The following is a 24173-nucleotide window of genomic DNA, read 5'->3' as shown; positions in this document are numbered from 1 at the left end:
TGCACTGTACCTCTGCCCTCCGGACACTCCATCTCATGGTTCTGCCCCTCTCGCAGGAAGCCCCTAGGCAGGATGAAAACTGGTCGCAAATAAGTCAAGGAGACAGGCTCATGGGGTTTACTCAAGGCCTGGGCTACAGCCAGGTCAAGTGCCTACTTTATTCAGACAGGAACTTCCCAAGGGGACCACAGCCCCAGCGTTTCCACATTCTGAGGGCAACTAGGAACCAGATGGGAATCTAGAAAAATAACGCATTGATCCAGACGATCAAAAAGACCACACTAAATCAACTTAAGGCAGACTGGTCAGGGTGAGAGAACAGAAGATGTGATGGAAAGGAGAGAAACCTCTGGCAGCTCGGGCCAGGGTGCGGCCTAGCGGAAGTAGTTAGGACATTCGTGGGCAACCAGGTGCCAGGCTTGCTCAAAGGCCTGCACGATGGCGGGCTCCAGGGGCCCTTCCTCAGTTGCCGCCAAGTTCTGTGCCAGCTGCTCCAGGCTGGACATGCCCAGGATGACTGCGTCCCCGTGGGCACCCTGCAAGGGGAGACGGCCGCGGGTGAACATCTCATGTGCTGTAGTGACTCCAGCCACACGCCCTCCCTCCCAGCCCTGCCCCTGCCGAGACTCGGGTTCTGAAGTTTATTTACGCTGTGCACAGTTCCGCAAAGAACTTGAGGCGCCTTCCACAATTTCAACTATGTGACTCCAAACCCTGTCTTCTTTCCCTCCGCTGTCATACTGCTCATCCTCGGACAGACCTACGTTCAGAGCCCCGTTCCGCCACCCGGCAGCTGTGTAAGCTTGGCTTACTTACCTCACCTGTCTGTGACAGTCTTCTCTATTTTCAGGGTGGTTATAGGAATGAGAAATTATGTAAAGCGCTTAGCCCCCATTTATTGAGAAAGTACCATGTATACGGCAGACCCCGTGCAACTGTATGTTTAAGGCTGATACAGGAGAAAAGTTTTAGCTGAGAAGACAGGGGACACAAGAGAGAGAGAGGGGAAACCCGAGGTCCCACCACAGAGTGAGACTAATGAGTTTGGAGAGATTTTCTGCCCCCTTCCTGGCTGTGTGAACCCATCCCCTCATGGAGAACACCACTTCCTAAGGCCTAAGTACTAACTAAATACATGTTTGTGAAGCTCTCATCCTGGGTCTGGGGCTCAGACATCCACTAAGAACAATGGAAGAATCGCTCACCATCAGGGATGGGGCCGAAAGAAACTTCAGAGGACAAAACTACTTAGATGGGGTGCCTGGCTGGCTCAGTGGGGGCAGCATGTGATTCTTGGTCTCGGGGTTGTGAATTCGAGCCCTATAGTGACTGTGGAGATTACTTAAAAATAAAATCTTTTCTTTTTTTTTTCTTTCTTTCTTTTTTCAAATGTAGGGGCCTGAACTCATCACCCTGAGATCAGGAGTCACCTGCTCCTCCGACGGAGCCAGCCAGGAGCCCCCAGAATAAAATCTTAAAAAAAAGAAGCGGCAGAAGCAACTTAGAAGTCACCTAGGGGTAAGTCTGGCTGTCCTCAGAGGGCAGTAGCAGCACGTCCAGGACGGCGGCTTACCTGGAGCCCAGAGTGGTGGTACATCCAACGGAGGGCGGCCGAGGTCATGCTGGGGACGCTGCGGCTGTACACAGCCTGCAGGGCCTTCTCCACCAGGGCAATGGCCTCGAAGTGGTGCTCCTTCCAGAAGCTGGGCAGGTGAAGGGGGTGGCACAAGGGTCAATAACATGGGGTCACAGCGGGGCTACAGCCAAAACGCCAAGCACAGCAGCTGTGCCCACCTAACTCTGCAGTGAGGAGGGACCAGCGTCTCTCTGGCAGCAGAACCAGTGTTTCTCCCGCTTTATCGGGCAGCAGAACGACTGGGCGCGGGAGGCAGTCAGAGAGACCTCACCAGAGACCCCACCTTTAACCTCTTTAGGAGTTCTTTTGAACTCATAAAGCTGCCCTACCCTTACCTTACCTAGTGAAGCAGAGGTGACCAGTACAGGGGGGAGCGGGAAGGGAGGGGGGGGGGCAGGACTCAGCCACAAGCCCCGTGAGTGTCAACCCAGGGCTCGCTCCTTCCTTCCTGGCAAGTGGTAAGCACTTCTCAGGGAAAAGCTATGACTTGGAAGGCCCGGCTTAAGGGGCAGGGATCCTCGTTTATTCACAGAGGTCCAGAGAACACCAGAAGCACCAGAGGTCAGGAGATGTAGGTCCAGGCAGTGGGGAAGACCTGGGACCCCGGGAAAGCAGCGTAGAAGCTCTCCATTTCAGATAAGGGGGACCCCGTGCCCCACCCATCCTGACGCAGCCCACCCCCAGCTCACCGATTCCTGTAGGTCTCAGCCCAGGTATTCCCGAAGAAGCGGCCCATGGGTTGTTTCCCGTCCTTGTCCTCGTACTTGTACTTGCCAGTCAGCAGGCCCCCTGCGGGAAGACTGCCATCAGATCTGCTGGCTCGCACTGTTCCCAGAGGCTGTTCTGGACTTGAGGGGTGAGACGGCAGGGAACCCAGGAGAGCCGGAGGACCCAGCCCAGCCTCCCAGGTCCTGGGCTGGGCATCTACTATGTCAGGAATAGGCAGACACAGGGGCCGGGAATGCCCTCCCGCCCAGGGGGAGCCTGTCCACACGGCAGCCCATACCAGCCAGAGGGTTGTAGGCGTAGAACCTCAATCCAAAGTGCCTGAGGCAGGGGAGGAGCTCCGTTTCCACCTGCCGAGTGGTGGCGTTGTACATGCCCTGCAGACAGAAGAGCCAGATGGAGAGGGTGCTTGTGTCCAGGGAAGAGACCCCAGCCTTCTTTTAAAACTGTCAGTCAAAGGGCGCCTGGGTGGCTCAGTCGGTTGAGTGTCCAACTTCGGCTCAGGTCATGATCTCACGGTTCGTGAGTTTGAGCCCCACATTGGGTTCTGTGCTGACAGCTCAGAGCCTGGAGCCTGCTTCTGATTCTGTGTCTCCGTCTCTCTCTGCCCCTTTTCTTCTGGTTCTCTGTCTCTTTTTCTCTCTCAAAATAAATAAGCATCCCAAAAATACGTTTAAAACTGTCAGTCAAAACCTGCCCAGGACTTCAGCAGTGATTTCCCAAATCACTAGTGGTGGCAGAGGCTGGGGAGACGGTGCTGGATCCAAGGCAGGGAAACCCGACTGACTATATCATTGCACAAATATCTATTGTTGCCAGCCGTGGGCTGGACGCTGCATTCCCAAACACAAGTAAGTCCAGCCAGGTGTCTGCCTCTGCCTCTCACAGATGTTAGAGTCAAGCTCAAAACACAGAAGGAAAAAAAAAAAACAACACAGAAGTAAGTATCTGTCAATAGATGAATGCAGAAGGGAAGATGTGGTACATATACACAACGGGGTATCACTCAGCCACATAAAAAACGATGAGATCTTGCCATTCGTGACAACATGGAAGGACCTACGGAGAATTATGCTAAGTGAAATAGGTCAAAGAAAGACAAACACCATATGATTTCACTTACACGTGGAACCTAAAAATCAAACGAACAAACAAAAAGGCAGAAACATTTGGGATGAGCACTGGGTGTTGTATGGAAACCAATTTGACAGTAAATTTCATATATTAAAAGAAAAAAAAAAAAAAAGGCAGAAACAGACCCACATATACAGAGAACAAACTGCCAGTTGTCAGAGGAGAGGGGGTGGGGGATGGGCAAAAAGGGATGAAAAGGAGCGGGAGATACAGGGTACCGGTTATGAAACGAAGAAGTCACAGGGACGAGAGGTACAGCAGAGAGAATACAGGCAACAGTACGTACAGTGTTATGTGTTGACAGGTGGTAGCCATGCTTATGATCCACATAACACAGCACAGAGACTAGCGGGATCAGTATGTCGTCCGTCTACAACTAATGTCACATTGTGTGTCAACTATACTTCAGTTAAAAAAAATACACACACAGGGGCGCCTGGGGGGCTCAGTCGGTTGAGCGTCCGACTTCGGCTCAGGTCATGAACTCACGGTTTATGAGTTCAAGCCCCGCAGCAGCTCACTGCTGTCAGCGTAGAGCCTGTTCCGGATCCTCTGTCCCCCTCTCTCTCTGCCCCTCCCCTGCTCACTCTCTCTTTCTCAAAAATACACAAACATTAAAAAAAAAAAAAAAGAACCTTCTTTACAAGAAAAACCCCCGCATACACACAGATAAAGACAGAATAAAGGCGAGTTCTGTGATCCCAGTAGATGCTTACAAACACTCTGAATGCACGAAGATGAAGTCTTGATATTGGAGGCTTCTCTGGGGTATCGAGACGGGCCATCTAAGCGGGGCCTGAGCGCTTACTTCTACCAGGGAGAAGGGGAGGAGTGGTCCAGGCTGACGCACAGAGACAGGGCGGGAAGGAAGGGCCCAAGGAGAACATGAGGGCCATGAGGGGAGCCAGGGCCAGAGCCAACAGGTGCCCATGGGTCAAGCTGAGGAGCCTGCACCTCATCCCCATGGCACCCGGCAGCCCTCTACAGGCTGCCGGTAGGGGAGTGGCTGCTAGGGAGAGGGCACAGGAGGCAGTCGGAGGGGCCAGGGGAACCCGGGATCAGCAGCAGCCCCGCGGACGGGCCCTGCAGCCCTGGCCCTCACCTGGTACACGGTGGGCAGGATCCAGCCGCTGCTCTTGCAGAGGGTACAGATCTCGGCCACCTCCCAGGCAGCATAGTTGGAGAGGCCAAGCTCCACAAACTTGCCCTGCAGAGGAGAGGCCTCAGTCAGAAGCCGCCACGGCCCAGGACTCTAGAAAGGGGAGACAGGGGTGGGGACCCCGGGAGCGGGGTCTGCCCCCAGCTCTGCTCTGGGACTCCCCTGGTGCCTCCACTCTCCTGGGCAACGGCAGGCCAAGGAGAGGACCGGCAGACCACTTCCTGGAGCTCGGAGGCTGGCCTCACCTCCTGGTGCAGCTGGTGGCAGGCACGCAGCGTCTCTTCCACGGGGGTGTCGTGGTCAGGGGCATGCAGGTAGAAGAGGTCCACCCTGGAGCACTGCAGCCGCTTCAGTGATGTCTCCAGCTGGGTCCGGAGACTGTCAGGCTTCAGCGATTTCCCTTCCCAGGGATTGGCCTTGGTGGCGATTTTCACTTTGAGGAGAGAATGCAATGGCTAAGAGGCTTATTGTGTGCCCCTGTCTAAATTATTTAAGATCTCTGAGCCTCAATTTGCTAATCTGTAAGATGGGGATGGAACAATGGAACTGTCTCATAGGGAGATCATGAGCATTAAATATGTAAGTTCTCAGTGTTCACTGCTGCTTTAATCACTGTTATTAGTCACCAAACTGCTGGCTGTGCCAGGCCCAGCACTAGAGGCACACTTGCTCCCTGCCCTCAAGGAGCTCACAGTCTAAAAGGTGATGTTATGACACAGTAGAGATAAGCACCTGGTGCTAAAAGAGCCCAGAGCACAGGGTTGTGGCCATTCTGAGAATTCCAAGGAAGGCTTCCTATAGGGATGACCCAGGAGCTGAGTCTCTAAAAATGAGTCACAGCCAACATGGGAGGATAGGAAGCACATTCCAGAGCGTGGGAATGCAGGCAAAGTCACAGGCCAAAAAAAGAAAAGAAAAGAAAAGAAAAGAAAAGAAAAGAAAAGAATGTGGAGGGCCATCCCTGCAATGCTGAGTTCTAAGAGCATCAACTCCAGGCAGGGAGCGGCAGCAGATGGGACAAGAGAAGGGTCACAGACCTAATCACAAATGGTTTTCTTAAATACCATCCACCAAAGGCAGCCATGTTCACAGTGTCTGTAGTCGGGAGACAACTAAAAGAGTGGGCCTGGAAACAGGAGACAAGAGGCTGCCTCAAGAACCCTGGAGAGACGGAGCTGCCCGAACAGGCATCACTGGCACACTTCCACCTGAGAGACAGGTCAAAGGCAAAGGCAGCAGGTGATTACAGATCTCTCTCCCCTTCAGACTCAGAGAACAAGACAGTGTTTTGCCATGCAAGCAGCTCAGAAGGGCCTTAACTGGCTGGATTCTACACTTTTCACACAGGGCAAAGGCAAATCAGCAGGTCACAGGGGAGTCACCAGACTACTTGGGATGTGGGAGGGAATAAGTCCCACCGCTTCTTGTCCACATTGTCTCCATTTCCCTACATTGCTCAAATCCTCTGTGTTCCTGGTGTGAACTTTGCCTCAAGTTCAACCTGTGGACTTTGGCTCAGTGAACGCCTGTACTCAACGAAGCAAGCAGGGAAGGGCTGGAGGAGAAAAACCAATTCAGAAACAAAACCTTCATCGTTAAGGAGGGGCAGGCAGGTTAACTAGAAAGCGTGGGTCTGATTTCAGGTTCCCATTCTGTTCCTCCAGGTCCACCAAGCTATGACTCCAAGGAGGGCCCAGAGAGGGCTCCTGAAAAGAGTAAGGTAGTAAAAATAACAGCAAACGTTTACTGGGCCTCACCACATGCCAGGTACCCTCCTAGGCACATCCAATGGCACCAGGCTAATGAAGGGCAGTCCCTCCCATGCACAAACATCCTCCACTCAAGCCACACCTGTCTATTGGCCGTCCTTCCACATTCCAGACACTGCATTTCCAAGCCTGGTCTGCACAGCCGTACCTTCAGCCTTTGATGCCCCTTTCTCTTGTTATCGTCCCAGTAAATTACTATTGGTCCTCTAAGGCCCAGCTCCAGTGTTCTCTCAACCCTCCATAGGCCTCTCCCTGACCCCATAATCCCCCAAAGTGCTTCCTCCTCTGGGCTTCAACTTTCCCTATTAGACTCTAAGCTCCCTGTGGGTGGGTCAGAGCCACCTTCCCTCCTATAGCCCCATAACGAATCTCCCCACTCCACCCCTGCTCCCCCAGCTTGCTCTGTGGTCTAGCTGCAGCTCTCTCTGGGAGCCAGGGTACTGCCAACTAAAGAGAGCAAAGTCTAGGGACTGATGAAAGACCAGGATGAGAAGAGGGTGCTTAGAGAGCCATGGGCCGTGAGGGCAATGGGGAGAGGGAGGAGGTGGAGCTACTGGGGCCCCGCTTTGGGGCACTCGACAGGGTTGGAGGGGGTACTGCAGAGCTCTCTCTGGAGACCAGTGCCCGCAGAAGAGGTGCCCCAAGAAAGCAAGGCGGGGAGGAAGCGAAGAACTAGACCAGGCTCAGGGTAAGACTCGGGGTTCCTGAGCTGCAACCTCCAGAGGAAAGAGAAGGGGAGGGGAAGGAGATCAGGACAACGCACTGTCCGGCTGTACGGGGAGAGACGTTCACGGAGCTGCCGGGAGGTCGGCGCCCGGGAGGGGACGCGTGGCTGGGGCCGGCTGGGCGCCGCACGGTGCAGGGGAGGTACAAGTTACCTCTGCAGTCGCCGCCGCCCAGCCCGAGGCCCAGGCCGCCCAGGATGCTCTCGGACTGGCCGTCGCTGTACATGAAGGCCGTGTCCAGCTCCGTGTGGCCGCGCTCCAGGAAGGCGCGCACGGCCGCGGCGCTGGCTGGGGCGTCCATACGGCGCCCCATCTCCATGGTGCCCAGCACTGTGGCGGGCCGGACCGGGGGCCCCGAGGCGGCTCGCGGTGGAGACAGCGGCCGGGACATGGCGGTGGCGGCGCGAGCCTCGGGCACCCGGGGACCTCGGGTGCAGCGGACGGCTCCTCGGGCCACAGCGCGACGCAAGGCGCTCAGCATGAGGTCGGCGCCTGCGCGCTGAGGCGCTTCGAGCCCCGCCCACCCGCCGCCGGAGAGGAGCCTGGAGGCGGTGAGGGAACCGAGACAGGCTGCGCGCCGCCCCACCGCGCACGCTCCGCTTGCTCGCACCGCCCCCAAGGTCTATAGACTCCGCCCGCGGCGCAGGAGGCGGAGCCGCGCGGCTCAGGGGCGGGGCGGGGTTTCGGGTCAGCTGACCTAGGCTGTGCAGACTCAACCCAGAAGCCGGAGCTGTGCTGTGGATCTTGGCGCGGTGAGGCAGGTTTGAGGCTGGGGGCAAGGATGAAGGTTGCGGGTCGGGACTCTGGGGCGTCTCTGCCACATTTTCCAATAACCTCCTCCAGCCCCAAGACCGTCTTGGGGCTTCTGTCCCCTCCTTCGGGTACGAGATCCTGGGACGAGGTTCTGAGCCGGGATTAGGTGGCCCCTGGGGGGCATACGTTCCCCTCCTGAGCATGGCCTCTCAGACGAGCCTGTCCAGGGATTAGTATCTGAGTCCCCTGTTCACCTCCTGGTTCCGGCGGTCGGCCCCCGTCGTGTCCGACGGCTTTGTTTTCTCCAGGGCAGGCCATGGGAGGGGGCCTCGCGGCGATTGAGCGCTGACCCCAGCAGCTGCCCTGTCATTATCCGCGCCAAACAGGCGGCTCGCGCGGGGCTGAGTCACCAGGTGGCCACGGACCTGGAGGCCTTGGAGTGGGTGGTATCCACCAGCGGGGACGCCCCTCCCCTCCACAGACGCCGCGGTTCTGTTGGGAGCCCAGATTGCCTCCTCCCCTCATGCCTAGGACAAGTTTTCAAGTGTGTCCATGGGGAGGCTGGGTTTGGAAGACTGGCGCGGGTCTTGTCCATTCAACACTTAACCGAAGGCTGCTTTGCGCCAGGGACTTGCGGAGGGCGGTAGAGGAGCGGGGGACACGAGGCAACCAGTGCTTAGCCTGTACCAGGTACCATCCTCATTTCTTGCCCTGAATTATGTCATTTAATTCTGCAGTTTGTAATTCTGCAGTCTAGGAGGTGGATACCTAGGTTATCCGCCCCCCCCCCCGCCCCCCCATTGTATAGATTGGAACTCTGGGGCTCAGTCACTTGCCCCGGAGTTCTATACCTTGTAGGCATCAGGCAGGTCAGTTCTAGGGTGTTCTCTCCTCAGACCTAGGTCATCTGAACTCACGACTGGTTTCCTTCCTTCCTTCCTTCCTTCCTTCCTTCCTTCCTTCCTTCTTTCTTTCCTTCCTTCCTTCTCTTTCCTTTCTGTATTCCTCTCTGTCTGTCTCCTCTTTCTTCCTCAGCACTTTCTGAACCTTTATTGTGCAGCTGGTGTTTCCAGCCCTGAGAGTCCGTCACAGCTAGGGTGAAGGGAGGGGTGTGGGCTTGAAGAGCAGGATTAGCTGAGGAATGTGATAAGCATTCTTCAGGTATGTGAAGGAGGGGAGGGGGTGGGGTGACAGGTGTCATCCAGCCAGCCTTTGCAAGACCTCTTTGAGATGACATGTTAGAACTGGGTCAAAGTGTCTCCTTTACCAGGCCCTCCAGGGGCAGAAGGACACTCCTTGGGGAAGAGACCACACGTGCGGAAGCCTGGAGGCCTGCAGCTTCCTTGGGAAGCTTCCATGGGAAGCATCTCCGTGATTCAGCTTGGGATCCAAGAGAGGAACTTGGGTATGGCAGGTGATGCCTTCTCCAGCACAGCCTTTCTCAGAATCAGATGGGGTTGCCCTTCTTTTTTTTTTTAAGATTTTAATTTTAGGTAATCTCTACCCCCAGTGTGGGGCTTGAACTCACAACCCCAAGACCTAGAGTCACATGTTCTACCAACTGAGCCAGCCAGGCATCCCAAATCCCTTGTGTTTAAGGCTGCTTCTTGAACCCAAAGACCCTGATCTGAAGTCCAGAGACACTGTTCCTGAATTCTGGACACGTGCCCTCTGTGGTTCCAAGACACCCCTGCTGTGGTCCTTGTCAAACCTGTGGATGCAGCCAAACTTTGTTGGAACCCCGGACATCTGTTCTCACAGTGCTATTTGACCAAGAGGTGGGCCCCTTTCCAGAAGCCAGGCCTGGGGCCCAGGCTGGCTCTTTAGCTGGGTCAGAACCTATAGGTGACGGGCTGTACGCACAGCGGCCCCCAGGGGAAGGCCCTCTGGTCAGGATTCCTGTGTGTCTTAGAGTGCCCTGAGTTGTACGCATGCCCTGTGCACGGATAGGAGACCACCCACCTAGTGCTCTGGGCCCTCTGAGCCAAGCTACGGTTCTCAAGACACCCCCTTCCCTCACTGGGCATGTGCTCACCTTATTTCCTCCCTAACCTGGTGAAAAGGATGGGGGGTGAGGGGGTGGCCTCAGGGTGGTTGAGCTATAGGGTTCTCATCCCTCAAGCAGTCACCAGCTTGACAGCCAGTCAGGCGCTGGGCTAAGAGCCTCATATGTGCTTCATCTGCACCACAAACCCCAAGGAGTGAGTGTCATCATCCCCATTTTATAGAGAGGCTCAGACGGGTTCCTCACTTGGGCGGGGCCACCCGACCTTATCTGGAAAACGGAGACCCTCTCCACTACCTCGCAGGGAAGTTACGAGGGTGGCGATGTAGTCATGCAATGAATGGGCTGGATGGGCACACAGAAGAGGACAGCGGGGAGTCCAGTTGGGAGGTGGCTGGGGGACCAGAGGACTTGCTCTGAGATGCCTTTAGCCCAGCAGAGATACAGTTCTTACCTGGATTGTCTGTTAACCTGGGTGGCCTTGCAGGTGCTAGTGGCAAGACATCAGGTCAACAGCTCCCACGTGGGCTGTGCTGAAGGTCATCAAGGTGGGTTACCAGGATGCAGGTAGAGGCTATCAGCACCCTTTCTGGGCCCCGGGGGTACTGCAGAGACCTGGGCAGACAGTGACCCGGATGCCCTTACCCCCAGCTCAGGGCCTCTGCTCTTGGCCAGTCACAGTAGGGCTGAGAGTCTCAAACTTCCTGAGAAGAGAAGCTGACTTGCTTCCTTTCCCTCCCTGGTGCTCCCAGGGTGCTGCGATCTCAGCACTTCCAAGGGTCTGGCCAGGGTGACAGTCCATTTGGGTGCCGTGACAAAACACCAAAGACCAGGTGGCTTATAAACAATACACTTTGGTTTCTTACTTGTTCTCGGGGCTCGGAAATCCAAGGTCAAGGCACCAGCAGATTTGGTGTCTGGTGAGGGTCCGCCCCCTGGCTCACAGGTGGCTGTCTTTTCGCTGTGTCCTCACGTGGCAGAAGGGGTGAGGGAGCTCCCTGGGGTCTCTTTTATAAGGACACTCATCCCATTTATGAGGGCTTTGCTCTCCTGACCCAAGCACCTGCCAACGGCCCCATCTCCTAATGCCATCACACTGGGGGTTAGGTTTCAATGTACGAATTTGGGGAGCACACAAATGTTCACTCCGTAGCACAGGGCATTGCCTTATGAGGATTCTGGGCCTTCTGAGTAGGAACTGAAGGTGGCCGGAGACAGTCTCAACCCGGTGAGGAAAGCCTCTGAGCACAGGAAGAGAAGAGGAAGCCTGCCTTCTGGCCGCTGGGGAGGTCGGGGCAGTTAGGCCAGGCCACAGGAGAGCTCGGCCACACCCAGGGACAGAAGCGCCTGAGGCAGCATTGGCAGGGTGGCTATGAGCTGGGGTGTGGTGGGCTCCCAGTCCCCGCTTTGACTCTGGCCTCTGCCGCTTCCTGGCTGGGTACGAGTCCCTTCCGTTCATGGAGTTGATATGAGGACAACATGAGTAAATGCCTGCGAGGTGCTTAGCACAAAGCTGGCAAAGAGCTTAGTAATCAAGGGCTGTGATGCGTCTCGCCTGGTAGACACGGCGCCATCTGGCTCCACTTTCTCTTCCTTCTCTTGGACTGTCGCGCAGACGGGGACTGCTTTAGTCACTGTGCAGGGTGCTCGGGCACCGGGAGGAGACTTTCCTGCCTGTTCCTGCACCAGCCACCTTCTGGCTTTGCTGGTGGTGAGAATGGGGAGGTGGTTCTGGACCCCTTGCCAGCGGGCGTGCCACACATGTTGCTCCTGGAGAATTCTGCGTGAGTGCCACGCTTGGGTCCCAGCCACCTGTGCAGGCCGTCATCCCCTGAGCGACGTTGGCAGATAGCCCTACTTTAAATGAGACGATGTGCTCAACGGGGCCTGGTCTCAGCAGACCCTCCTGGAGTAATTGACAAAACAGATTGGAAACAACGTAAATGTTCAAGAGTCCTGACAGAGGTGCCCCTGAGGGCTCAGTTCTCCGCACTGTAGGGACTCCTTTAACCCTGGTGACATCCGTGTGAGGGCGGTACTGTTACCACCCCTTTCATAGATGAAGGTATTGAAGCACAGGGGGGCCGGGGCATCGACCCAAAGCTGCAGCACCGTCAAGTGGTAAAGCTGGGATTCGAACACACTTGTCCCTGGCCGCAGATCAGCGCTCCCCCTGCCCGTGTCATTGGCACGCGTGTGCTGTCATCTTTCTGTCCTCGAGGCTGATTGTCCTCGGATTCAGAGGCTTGGTCTGTGCCAGGTGTTGAAACTGGGGATGGGCATAGCTGGGGGGGCCACAGGATGCAGACCTTCCAGAGCTGAAGCCGCCCTTTCTTTCTCCCCCTACGACCCTCCCTCCATCCCACAGCGGCCATGGTCTGGAAGAAACTGGGCTCCGGCAACTTCTCCAGCTGCCCCAACGGCTCCCTCGAGTGGATATGGGACGTGTTTGGCGAATGCGCCCAGGACGGCTGGGACGAGGCCAGTGTGGGCCTGGGCTTGATCTCCATTCTCTGTTTTGCAGCATCCACCTTCCCGTGAGTACCGTCAGGGGCGCGGGGAGCAGGGCAGGGGCGATGGCTTCAGGCACTGCTTGGAGGGGCCTCTCCAGATTCAAGGCCATGTGTGCTGCCTCCACTCCCACTCACTGACTTCCAGCCCGCCCCGGAGGGCCCTGCGCTGAACCCCACCCTAGGCTGACACACAGATGTTAATAACAAGAATATTAACACTTGCTGCCCTGTGTTGAGGGTCCAGTGTGTGTGTGGCTGACTTCTAAGCGCTTGATGTGTTTTTTACTTCATTTAATCCTCATAATAAGCCTGTGAAATAGGAACAGTTGCCGTGCCTACTTTATGAGGGAACGGAAACCCAGAGAGGCTAAGTAACTTGCTCTAGGTTGCACAGCTAGGAAGAGAGGAAGCAGAGGGGTGGGTGGGCTGAGATGCACCAAGCCCTCGTCCTGTGACAGTCTGGTGGTGGGCAGAGAAGCAGGGATTACCAAACAGCGTGGCCACTGGCATGATTGGGGAAGAGGACACACTGTGACCTGGGAGAGTCACTTTGCTGCTGCGTACCTCAGCTTCCCCATCTGCAAAATGGGAATGTTGTTCCCTAACTGCCGGGGTTGCTGGCGTGAGGGAACGTACGCCTTTGCTCGTTGCGTGCACAACCCCGTGGCTGGACAGAGTGTGTGCGGGTCAGGGACGCGGGGACAGGTGAGGTCAAAGAGGTCACCAAGGGCCCTGTAATGTGAGGCATTCTCCTCTGTTAGGAAACGTGCTCTTTATCCTGAGGGAGAAAGATAGGAGTTTAATCAGGAGCTCGGCATCTTTTAAAAATAGCTTTATGGAGAGATAATCCACATACCATATAATTAGCCTATTTACATGTATAATTCAGTGTTTTTCATATAGCCACAGAGTTGTATAACCATTGCCTTAATCAGTTTTAGGACATTTTCTTCGCCCTAAAAAGAAACCCCCAAAGCAGTGAGTCATTCCTCATTTCCCACTCCCAGGCCCTGGCAACCACGAGTCTACTTTCTGTTGCTATAAATTTGCCTACCCTGGACGTTTCGTGTAAAGGGAATCACAGAGCATGCGAAAGCCTGGCTTCTTTCCCTTAACATAACGTCTTCAAGGCTCATGCATGTTTGGCAGGCGTGAGGGCTTCATTCCTGTTTATGTCTGAATAATATTCCCGTGTGTGATGTCCCACCTTTTATTCGTTCATCCATTGATGGGCATTTGGTCTGTTTCTACTTTGCGGCTATGCCAGTCAAGGCCACTGTGAGCATTCATGTGCACGTTTTTGTGGGTACCTGTTTTCACTTCTCTTGGGTACATGCCTAAGTAGCAAAATTGCTGGGTCATATGGTAACTCTGTGTTTACTCTTTTAAGGATGTTTAAAAAACATTAAGTTTCTGGTTTCATGACGTGGCCTGGCCCTAGTGATGTCATTTTGGGCCTGTGGTTTTCTTTTCTTTCTCTCTCTCTTTTTTTTTTTTTTAAGATTTTTTTTTCATTTTTCTTTTTAATATTTATTTATTTTTGAGAGAGAGAGAAACAGAGCACAAACTGGGGAGGGACAGAGAGAGAGGAAGACACAGAATCTGAAGCAGGCTCCAGGCTCTGAGCTGTCAGCACAGAGCCAGACATGGGGCTCGAACCCACCGACCGTGAGGTTATGACCTGAGCCAAAGTTGGATGCTAAACCAACTGAGCCACCCAGGCGCCCCTTTTTCAGAGATTTTTATTTTAAGGGACGCTTGGGTGGCTCAGTCGGTCAAGCGTCTGACTCTTGATTTTGAGGTCATGATCTCACAGTTTGTGAGTTTGAGCTCAGAGTCTGGCTCTGTGGTGATGGTGCAGAGCCTGCTTGGGATTCTGTCTTTCCTTCCTTCTGCCCCTCCCCCCCTCTGTGCTCACTCTCTCTCCCCGTTTCTCTCTCAAAATTAATAAACTTAAGAAAAAAAAAGATTTTTGTTTTTAAGTAATCTCTGTATGCAACGTGGGGCTCGAAGTCACAACCCTGAGATCAAGAATCACACGCTCCACTGACTGAGCCAGCCAGGCGCCCCCAGTGGTTTTCTTTTTAATAAGGAACCGCCAGGCTGTTTTCCAGAGAGGCTGCACCATTTTACATTCCCACCAGCCATGTGTGTGAGATTCCAGGGTCTCCAAATCCCCATCAATGCGTATTTTCTTTGTTATTGTAGCCACTCTAATGGCTTTGCAGTGTTATCTCATTGTAGTTTTGATTTGTATCTGCCTGATGGCTAGTGATGTTAAGCGTAGCTTTTCTTGTGATTTTTGGCCATTTGTGTATCTTCTTTGGAAACAGGTCTGTTCAGATCCTTTGCCCATTTGTCAAGTGGATTATCTGTCTTTTTGTTGTTGAGTCGTAGGGGTTCTTTACATATCCTAGATACAGCAGCTTCATCTGACATATGATTTGCAAGTATTTTCTCCTGTTCCGTGGGTTCTCTGTTCACTTTCACGATGGTGTCCTCTGAAGCACAGAAGTCCTAAATTTGGACAGTGTCCAGTTTATCTCTTTTTTTTCTTTTGTTGCTCGTGCTTTTGGTGTCCTATCTAAAAAAGCATCGTAGCCTAACCCAAGTCACGGAGATTTGCCCTTATCTTAACTGGGGTGCAGGGGCACAAGACCACCTAGCTTTGGGGGTCCCACACAGACCGGGTTCGGCCACTCACTGCTGACAGAATCTGAAGGCAGAGACACCGAGTGATGGTGAACCAAGAAAGGAATTTGTTTCCAAGAGGCCGATCCTGGGAAGACCATGGACTTGCGTCTCAAGGACTGTCTCCGTAGTGCTGAAAATCCATCTGGATTTATATAAGGAAAATGTGGGACAGGGGTCAGTGGGGACGTGCTGGTGGGCAGTGAGGGTCAGGTCAGTCCTTGTCTTGGGGTCAGTCATTCCGGGTCTTGCTGGCTCAGGGCCGTCCTTGTCGCCTGAGGGAGTAGTTTCGGTTCCCTTCCCAGGATGCTTTGCCCGCAGGGTCTTTTGCCTGAGTTATGGGATGAGCTGGAAAGAAGAACTTAATCAATTAGAAAGTTTGAGGTCAAAATGGATGTAGGTGAAGCCCTCTTTCGTTATCATTTCTTCTGAGTGTTATAGATTTACCTGATTCTGACACCAGCATCCCTGTGTATTTTTGCCCCACAGCACCAAGCATTTAACTTAGTTTAGGCCCTGTCTACTTTGGGACAGCATCAGATCCCACAGGTTAAGGGCTCAGTCCCACAGGGTTGCCCCTCCCCCTTCAGAGGTCACTTGTAAGTCTAGGTTGTCGGCTGTGCTTCTGGTAGGTGTAGACCAGCTCTAGATCAAACCTGCTTGGGTCTGATTAATTTGCTAGAGCGGCTCACAGAAGTCAGAAAAACATCTTACTCACTGGATCACCAGTTTATCACAAAAGGATGTAACTCAGGAACAGCTACATGGAAGAGATGGAATTTCTAATTTCTCTCCCAGTGCGCCGCCCTCCCTGAATCTCTTACACGTTCACCAACCTGGAAGCTCTCTGAACCTGTCTGTTCCATTTCTTGTGCAGGCTTTGCTACACAGGCATGCTTGATTAAATCAGGGCCACTGGCGATTGACTTCATCTCCGGCCCCTGCCCCCTCCCCCAGAGGTCACTGGATTGGGCCGGAAAGTTCCAAGGGTTTAATCACATCATGGCAACCAGTCCTCCTCTTTGGAGGATCCAGAGGCTTCCCAAAACTTAACCTCGTGAACATAACAAAAGGCACCCTTATTGTTCTAATCGCTTTGGAAATCGCAAGGTTTTTAGGAGCTCTCTGCCAGGGATGGGGTGAAGACCGAATCTAGATTTCTTATTATCAATCGCAGTGTAACAAATTAGCTTTTGAATTTAGGTCTGTTAAGAAACAAAGTGCCACTGGGTAAAATTGAAGATCCAGTTGGTGCTATGAAGCCATTCATGAATTGGACAGCATCCCATCTAGCAAATAGATGCTCTAAGGAGTTTTATAAAATGGAAGATTATAAGAAGGAGAGTGGGGCAAGAAATTATTAGCAGAAAAAAACGAAAGAGAGAAAGACAGGATGATATCAGGTAAATTCACTTTCCTGCAGGGGATCTTACTTAGTAGATTACCTCATCTTCTTTTGATGGGGGATGGAGAGGACAGATGACCTCACTGCTGCTGACCAGAAAATTCCTGACCAATTAAGACTACGTTTCTGGGTTGAAATGCAATTAGATTACTTATTAAGCCCCTGTTTGGTGATTTGGCCTGAGTGACTCCATCTTGAGCCTGTGGTTTTCTTTTTGATGGGTTGTTGATACAGTTTGAGTGATATTTTGTATATGGTGTGAGGTAGGGGTTCAGTCTTTCTTTTGCATGGAGATGCCTAGTTGTCCCAGTACCATGTGTTTAAAAGACTATTTTAATTCAATTCCCCCATTGAATTGTCCTAGTATGCTGTCACGGGCTTGACATTTTTATTGAATTGGCTTATTCCAGGTGCCATTGTGGGTATATTGCAAGTCGTCAAAGCAGATGCCATCCTTGCCTTTGCAGAGCTTCTACTCTGGCTCCCTTTATTTATTTATTTATTTATTTATTTATTTATTCATTTATTTATTTTTAAGTTTATTTATTTTGAGGGAGAGAGAGCGTGCATACTGCCAGCGGGTGAGGGGCAGAGAGCAAGAGGGAGAGAGAGAATCCCAAGCAGGCTCTGAGCTGTCAGCACACAGCCCAACGTGGGGCTTGATCTTACAAACCGTGAGATCATGACCTGCTGGCTCCTTTTAAAAGGCAGTCTGGGAGGGGCGCCTGCGTGGCTCAGTCAGTTAAGCATCAGACTCTTACTTTTGGCTCAGGTCATGATCTCACAGCTACAGAGATCAAGCCCTATGTCAGGCCCCGTGCTGACAGCGTGGAGCCTGCTTAGGATTCTCTCCCTCTCTCTTCCCCTCCCCTGCTCTCTCTCTCTTTCAAAATAAATAAGTCAACATTAAAAAAAAAAAAGGCAGTGTGGGAGTCACAGGGAAGAAGGGCTAGAGGGACAGGGAATAAGACTGGAGGTAGGGAGGCCACCTTGGAGGCCGTGTAAGCCATCCAACAAGCAGCGATATTAGCGGGGGTTGGAGAGGCCCTTCACAGGCTGACCGGACAGGTATGGGTGACTGATGGAGGCCGAGGGAGAGAGATGCCTTGTTCCAAGCTGAGAGCTTCTCTAGAAGCTTTTCTGAGGAGCTGGCTGAGGCTTTTCCTGCCTGCCTGAGCCTGGCCGAGTAACCAGTGAGGGGGGTCAGAGGCCGGAGAGAGAGCCCCAGGTGACAGCAGGAAGGGCAGTCCCCTTTGTGCTCCTCTGTAGGACTCAGCCTTTCTTGAGTGCGGCAGAATCACTCCCCCTGAAATTTATGGAGTCTTGCCAAGACACATGTCCCAGAAGGGGCTTTAGGGGCCAGAGGATAGACCTTAATTAGGGGCTTCCGCGGTGCCAGGCCTGTGCCGGACCCTATTCCTGCCTTCAGGAAGCTTGAGTCCGGGAGGGACGGGGATGTCCTGTGTTACAAGGGAGAAGTGGAGGACACTGGCGAGCTTGCCGCAAGGAAGCCCTGGGGAGGAAGTGATAGTTCTCAAGCCATGAAACACAAAGAGGAAGAGGAGGAAGTGGGCCGGCCGGCTGCCAGGAACAGGCTGGAGAAAGGGAAATAGGTCCTGGTGGAGGGGGCAGGGGCAGAGGAAGAGCCAGACCTGGGGGCCATGTGAGGACGCGCCCGGGAGGATGCGACTCCTCGCTGAACAGCAGTGAAAGGCTCTGAATGATTTCAGGGTTTTAGAAAGATCCTTGAGAGGGAGGACAGATTCGAGGAGGAACCAGGCGTGGATAAGAGACACAGAGGTGGGTGGTTGGGCAGGGGGCGCTCGGACAGGAGGAGGAGAGGGAGAGATGGCCATGGGGAGAACCAGGCCATGCTCTCTGCTCAGCTTCTGATGTTGGTGATGGTGGGGGTGGGGGTGGGGTGAGGTACCACTTAGCCCCCTTTTATTTAAATACACACCAACGATTAAACAGAAATGTAAAGGCTTAATGGCAGTTGTGTAAGGGTTAAGGGTGACTGGAGCCTCAGGGTCTGGCTGTGACAGGACTGGCCCAGCCCCTATGAGGAACGTGGCTACGCAGACCTGCCCTGTGGGGGTTCTGTGAGGCCTGGGTGAGTCCATACGCACAGAGGGCCCAGAATTCTCCTGTTACCTGTCATCGGCATTGAGCTCCTGCTAAGACCAAGGGTCCAAAGAGAGGGCCTTTGGGAAAACCACCAGCGTATCAGAAGCCACTGGCCTAGTGATGGAGAGCTCTGGGGGTCCCAGCCCTGGCCCTCCCCATTGCCCTTTTTAAAAAAATTTTTTAACGTTTATTTATTTTTGAGAGAGAGAGAGAGCTGGGGAGGGGCAGAGAGAGAGGAGACACAGAATCTGAAGCAGGCTCCAGGCTCTGAGCTGCCAGCACAGAGCCTGACGCGGGTCCCGAACTCACGAACCGAGATCATGACCTGAGCCAAAGTCCGACGTTTAACCGACCGAGCCACCCAAGCGCCCCTTCCCATTGCCCTTTGAAGGTAATGGGCTGTCGTCTGGTCCATCTTATCACCGGCTGCTCCTGGAGATCGAGCAGCCCCAGGCATTGTGCTCCCGCCACCGTCCTTTGAACCCCCTTCCCCTCCTCAGAAGAAAGAATGCGGGGTCCCTGTGAAGCGGTCTCAGGGCCTGACACAGAACTTTAGCACCCTGTAAAAACTCCACGTTCCCACTGGGAGATGCCAGGGTGCCACGGAGGGGAATCTGAGTACTGCTATGGGTGGTTCTGGAAAGAGGGACGCTCCACAGGGTTCCCGGGTGACTTCCTGTGCTTCTGCGGCTCCTGCCCCACTCTTCCCCTGAGTGTCGTCTCCTTCCTCTGCCACAGCCAGTACATCAAGGCCTGCAAGACAGGCAACATGGACCAGGCGCTGTCTCTGTGGTTCCTCCTGGGCTGGATCGGTGGAGACTCCTGCAACCTCATCGGCTCCTTCCTCGCCGACCAGCTGCCCCTGCAGGTGGGCCAGACCGCGGGCAGGTGGGCTGCACGGGACAGCCAGCAGGAGGGTCCCCGCTCCAGTGTCCTGATCCATGGTTCCATCTGGCGAGGGCCCCACCCCGTAGAGAGTGCCTTCCGCCCTGCCATGCGGCGTGACAAGGGGTCGGTCGGTGCCCTTGTCCGGGCCTCAGTTTCTCCATTTGCACACTGAGCACATCAAACCAGAGGATCGCTCTGGGGGCTGTGCTGTTAGGGTGTGGGGCCCCAGAGGAGGAACGGTTTCCCTTGGCAGGTCCAGCTGCCAGGAATCACAGGAATCCTCTGCCTTCCCCACCAGGACTGTAAAGTCTTTTTTTTTTTTTTTTTTAATGTTTATTTATTTTTGAGAGAGAGAGGCAGAGCATGAGTGGGGGAGGGACAGAGAGAGAGAGGGGGAGACACAGAATCCGAAGCAGGCTCCAGGCTCTGAGCTGTCAGCTCAGAGCCGGACGCGGGGCTCGAACCCACGAACCGTAAGATCGTGACCTGAGCCGAAGTCGGACGCCCCACCGACTGAGCCACCCAGGCGCCCCAGGACTGTAAAGTCTTGATGGCTCCTGTACCAGCCAGACCAGAGCCCTCACTTAACCTCCCAGTCCCGTTCTGTATCCTGCACGTTTTCTCCCTCTGCCTCCCTGATCTCTGCCGGGTAGAAACCGTGCTCCCCTCCTTCCCAGGTAAGGAGACAGAAGGTCAGAGAGGTGAAATGAATCGGCCGGGCCACCCGGCTGCTGACCGAGCGCGGCCGTGCTGTCGGCACATGGTCCGCAGAGCCTGGGAGCCCTGTTTGTCTTGCAGACCTACACGGCGGTATATTACGTACTGGCGGACCTGCTGATGCTGTCACTGTACTTTCATTACAAATTTAAGAAACGCTCCTCGCTGCGTGAGTACGGGGTCCCTCTGGTCAGGCGTGTCGGGGGCAGCGGGAGAGCCGGCAGCCGGGGAGGAAGTGGGTTTCCCATTGCCCAGTGATAAACTCAGCGTAGGGCCTTATCTGCAGGTCTGAGCCCCAGCCGGCCAAGATGGAGGCCGGAGGGTGATTGGCACATCCCGGCAGGACCGCAGGGACTTCCCTTCTCTTGAGCTCTCATTCAGCAAACGTGGCTTCAGCTGCTCCTCTGTGCCTGGCCCTGGGCTTGGAGCTGAGGAACCGAGGACAAGGACAGGTCCTCGCTGCCCTCGAGGATTGAGAAGGGGGAGGTCAGATGGAGGCACTTGGGGGTGGGGCTGTTTCGCTGGCATTTCCGTGTGGGGTAACCCCCTCCTGATCCTGCTGCCTTCGTCTCTCCTTTACCACCCGAGGAGAAGGGTGCTATGATTACACCCGTTCTGTAGATGAGGAATTAAAGCTCAGAGAGGTTCGGTTACTTGCCCAGAGTCACACAGCCACTGAAGGGCAAGGCCAGGAGTCAAGTCCTGGTCTGTTTCCTGCCACTGATAACCTAACCGTGGCTTTCCACCTGCCTCCCGCTCAGTGTCTACCCCCATCAATTCTCTGCTCCTGTTCATTTTGGCAATGGTGTGTACCACCCCACTGCTGAGGAGTGCTGGCCCCGTGACTGCCCCGAGCGAAGTCTTCCGGGGGCGGACGCTTCTGTCAGTGGAGCCGGGCAGTAAGGTGAGGTGCGGGTCTGGTAGGGTGGGGTGTGGATTGGGGGCCGGCTCGTCGTCCCCAAGGACCCTGCCCTGCATGGCCGCGGAGGTGGGCACTGCCCTCTCCCAGGGGGCCTGGGGTCTCGCCCTGCACCTCTGGCCCCTGTTAGGCACTGAGCACCCCCTCCCTCTCAGCCCTTCACTCGGCAGGAAATCATCGGCTTCGTCATCGGCTCTGTCTCCAGCGTGCTGTACCTGCTGTCCCGGCTGCCTCAGATCCGCACTAACGTGAGCCTGGGGCAGGGGTGGGTGGACCCCCTGTGTTGAGGTGTGGAGTTTCACAAGAGGTCTGGGTCCAAACTCACTGTTGGCTTGGGCAAGTGCATCCAGTTCCCTAAGCCTCAGTTTCTGCCTCTGGGGAGTGGGCATGGGCCGCCTACGGGCACGTGTGTCCTGTGTGTGTCTCAGGGAAGCAGGAGGTCACGCGAGGTCAGGGGCTAGGCCCAGAGTCCTGAGAGGAGAGGAGAGAGTGGCATATTGGGGCCAGGGGGGCTTGTGGGGCAGCGAGGGTCCGTGGGGGGCGGGGGAGTGGGCCATCGTGGGGCCAATGTCCCATGGGCCCGGAACGGGTGTAGGGGTGTGGGTCGTGGATACCAGGTGCACAGGGAGACGTCAGCTCAGAGCATGCACAGTGCGACAGGGACGTGTGGACAGTGACAACCCAGGGTGACAAGAGTCCTGTCTGCGGCCTCCGACCCCACCCCCTCCTCACCCCTAGTTCCTGAGGAAGTCGACCCAGGGGGTCTCCTATTCGCTGTTCGCGTTGGTGATGCTGGGGAACACGCTGTACGGGCTGAGCGTGCTGCTCAAGAACCCCGAGGTGGGTCAGAGTGAGGGCAGCTACCTGCTGCACCACCTGCCCTGGCTCGTGGGCAGCCTGGGCGTGCTGCTGCTGGACAGCATCGTATCCTTCAGGGGCGGGGCGGAGGGCGGGGCGGAGGGCGTGGTGGGGCGGGGCGTGCTGCTGGACCCCATCATCCTTCAGGGGCGGGGCGGAGGGCGGGGCGGGGCGTGCTGCTGCGGGACACCATCCTATCCTTCAGGGAAGGGGCAGCGTGGGGCCGGCTTGGCAGCCTCCGCCTGCACACGGCTCCGCACCCACCCATCCAAGCACCCCGGGAGGCACCAGACCCGGCGGTGAGCAGGAACCGAACGGCCCTCGCCTGGGAAGCTTACAGCTCAGTGAGGGGGCAGTTGGCACGCATGGAGTGATCAGAGTGTGGCGCCGGGGGCTGTCTTGGTTTAGAAGGTCAGCCAAGGCCACCACAGTGCCATTTAAACTGCCCCGAAGAGGTGCCTGAGTGGCTCAGTTAAGTGTCAGGCTTCAGCTCAGGTCATGATCTCGAGGTTTGTGAGTTCAAGCCCCACATCGGGTGCTGTGCTGTCAGCACCAAGCCTGCTGGGGATCCTGTGTCCCGCCCCCACTACCCCAAGCCCGCTCGTCCTCTTCCTTTCTCTCAAAAATAAACATTAAAAAAAAAAATTAAACTGCCCCCCCCGCCCCGGGAGAAGAAGAAATCACGCAGAGAGGCAAGGGAGGGGTGATCTAGACTCAGCTTGTGCAAAGGCCCTGAGGAATAAGGGGGAAATCAGCCCATCCAGGCCAGAGGAGTGCAAGCTGGAACATGGAGGCAGCTGTCCCTGAGAGCCTCGAAGGAGGGGCTGCAGCTCCAGACCTTGGCCTCTCAGAGTGAGGGTGACTGGGAAGGAAGAGGGGAGCAGCTCCGGAGGGAGCCGGGTCACGTCCGTCCCAATCTCTGCTCCGTTTGGCCTTGACGTCGGCCCCTCCAGATTTCTATCCAGTTCCTGGTGTACAGGAACACGGCCACCTCCGCGGAGCGCCAGCCCCTGCTCCACAGTTGACAGGGACCCAGGCCAAGCCCAGGACAAACCGGGACCTCCAGATGCCACACCCAGCAAGGGACAGCTGTGGGCAGACACGGGGCTGCTGACCGTGGACTGGATCGTGGAGGAGGCTGGGGGTGCCTTGAGCTTCCCGCCCAGCTGCCTCCCCACCCACCTCTGAACTCTCTGGGCTGACTCCCAGGAGCCCCGACTGACTCTTCAGGGAGTGAGGAGTGAGAGGGGCACCAGGGCCAGTCCCCCACCCTCTTGGGACACACACCAGTGTCTGAGGCTTCTGTCCCTGGAAGCCTCGAGGAGGGCCTGCAGGCCAAGACCTTGGCCTCCCAGAAGGCAGCTGGCGCCCACAAGCTCCCCTCCCTCCGTCTGTCTGCATGCCCCCCGGAGCGGGGCGCAGGTGCAGCCGGGTGCATCCGGGGCCATCCTGGTGACTCCGGAAGCCCAGTAAATGGTACCTCCCAGCGAGGCCTCTTTCTGTCCTCATTCCCGAGGTGCTGGGGTCTGGGCTGCTCTGGGCGACAGCAGTGGATGGTGATCCGGGCCCCAGCTGCCGGGTCTCAGGTGGGGGCCTAAAGGTCCGGATGTGGCAGAGCCGAGCAGGAGCAGATCGCCCAGCCTCCTGGGGACCTCTGGTTTTCTCACCTGCTTCTCATGGTGAGGACACAGCAGCGAGGACGATGCTCTGACAAGGTCCCGGCTGCTCTGTGCTCAGGAAGAAGCAGAATAGTTCGGTTCAGACCTTGGTTCTGCATCTTAAGCTTGTCTGTGCCTGTTACCTCATCTGTGAAGTGGGATGACGACATTACCATTTTGTATTTCCTTCCAGGATGGCGTAATTAACGGAGGTTAGCCCCAAAGTCTGGCATGTAGTAAGAGCCTAATAAAGCTTAGCTTTGGTAATTTTCAGTTGGAGGAGAGGCACATCCAGATCTCCCTGCAGGTCAGGGAGACCTTCCTGGAGGAGACGACATGCAGAAAATGAGCAGGGGATGACAGGGAGAGGTGGGGAATGTTGCAGGGAGCAGGAAGGAGGTGAAAGAACAATGGGAAGGGAGGCGAGGAGGGCAGGGCCCAGCCGTGAGCTCTGGTTCTGGACCCCAACCTCAGTTTGTCTCCCAGATCC

At 55.2% G+C, this 24173-nt stretch overlaps 2 protein-coding genes across 5 annotated transcripts; one reads left to right on the top strand and one right to left on the bottom strand.

Moving 5' to 3' along the window:
• Nucleotides 1-111: 111 nt before the first annotated feature.
• Nucleotides 112-7661, bottom strand: AKR7A2 (aldo-keto reductase family 7 member A2). Its single transcript, XM_019461571.2, has 7 exons — nt 7303-7661; nt 4901-5088; nt 4599-4703; nt 2643-2739; nt 2326-2425; nt 1574-1703; nt 112-536 (listed from the first exon to the last, which is right to left on the bottom strand). The coding sequence occupies exons 1-7, from the start codon at nt 7628-7630 to the stop codon at nt 375-377; spliced, it is 1110 nt and encodes a 369-aa protein (XP_019317116.1). The 5' UTR covers nt 7631-7661; the 3' UTR covers nt 112-374.
• Nucleotides 6979-23511, top strand: SLC66A1 (solute carrier family 66 member 1). Of its 4 annotated transcripts, none has more exons than XM_019461573.2 (8): nt 6979-7112; nt 12276-12444; nt 19382-19511; nt 20330-20417; nt 21010-21152; nt 21323-21415; nt 21906-22091; nt 22979-23511. In XM_019461573.2, the coding sequence occupies exons 2-8, from the start codon at nt 12281-12283 to the stop codon at nt 23048-23050; spliced, it is 876 nt and encodes a 291-aa protein (XP_019317118.2). In that variant the 5' UTR covers nt 6979-7112; nt 12276-12280; the 3' UTR covers nt 23051-23511. The 4 variants fall into 4 exon arrangements, with proteins under 4 accessions (XP_019317118.2, XP_019317117.2, XP_019317119.2 ...); XM_019461572.2 differs by lacking the exon at nt 6979-7112 and adding an exon at nt 7775-7901; XM_019461574.2 differs by lacking the exon at nt 6979-7112 and adding an exon at nt 7817-7906.
• Nucleotides 23512-24173: the final 662 nt, after the last annotated feature.

Source organism: Panthera pardus, unplaced genomic scaffold (assembly GCF_024362965.1).
Source record: "Panthera pardus isolate Hobbes unplaced genomic scaffold, ASM2436296v1 HiC_scaffold_11, whole genome shotgun sequence".
Taxonomy (NCBI): domain Eukaryota; kingdom Metazoa; phylum Chordata; class Mammalia; order Carnivora; family Felidae; genus Panthera; species Panthera pardus.
Note: the sequence above shows the minus strand (reverse complement) of the source record. Positions and strands in the feature narration are given on the sequence as shown.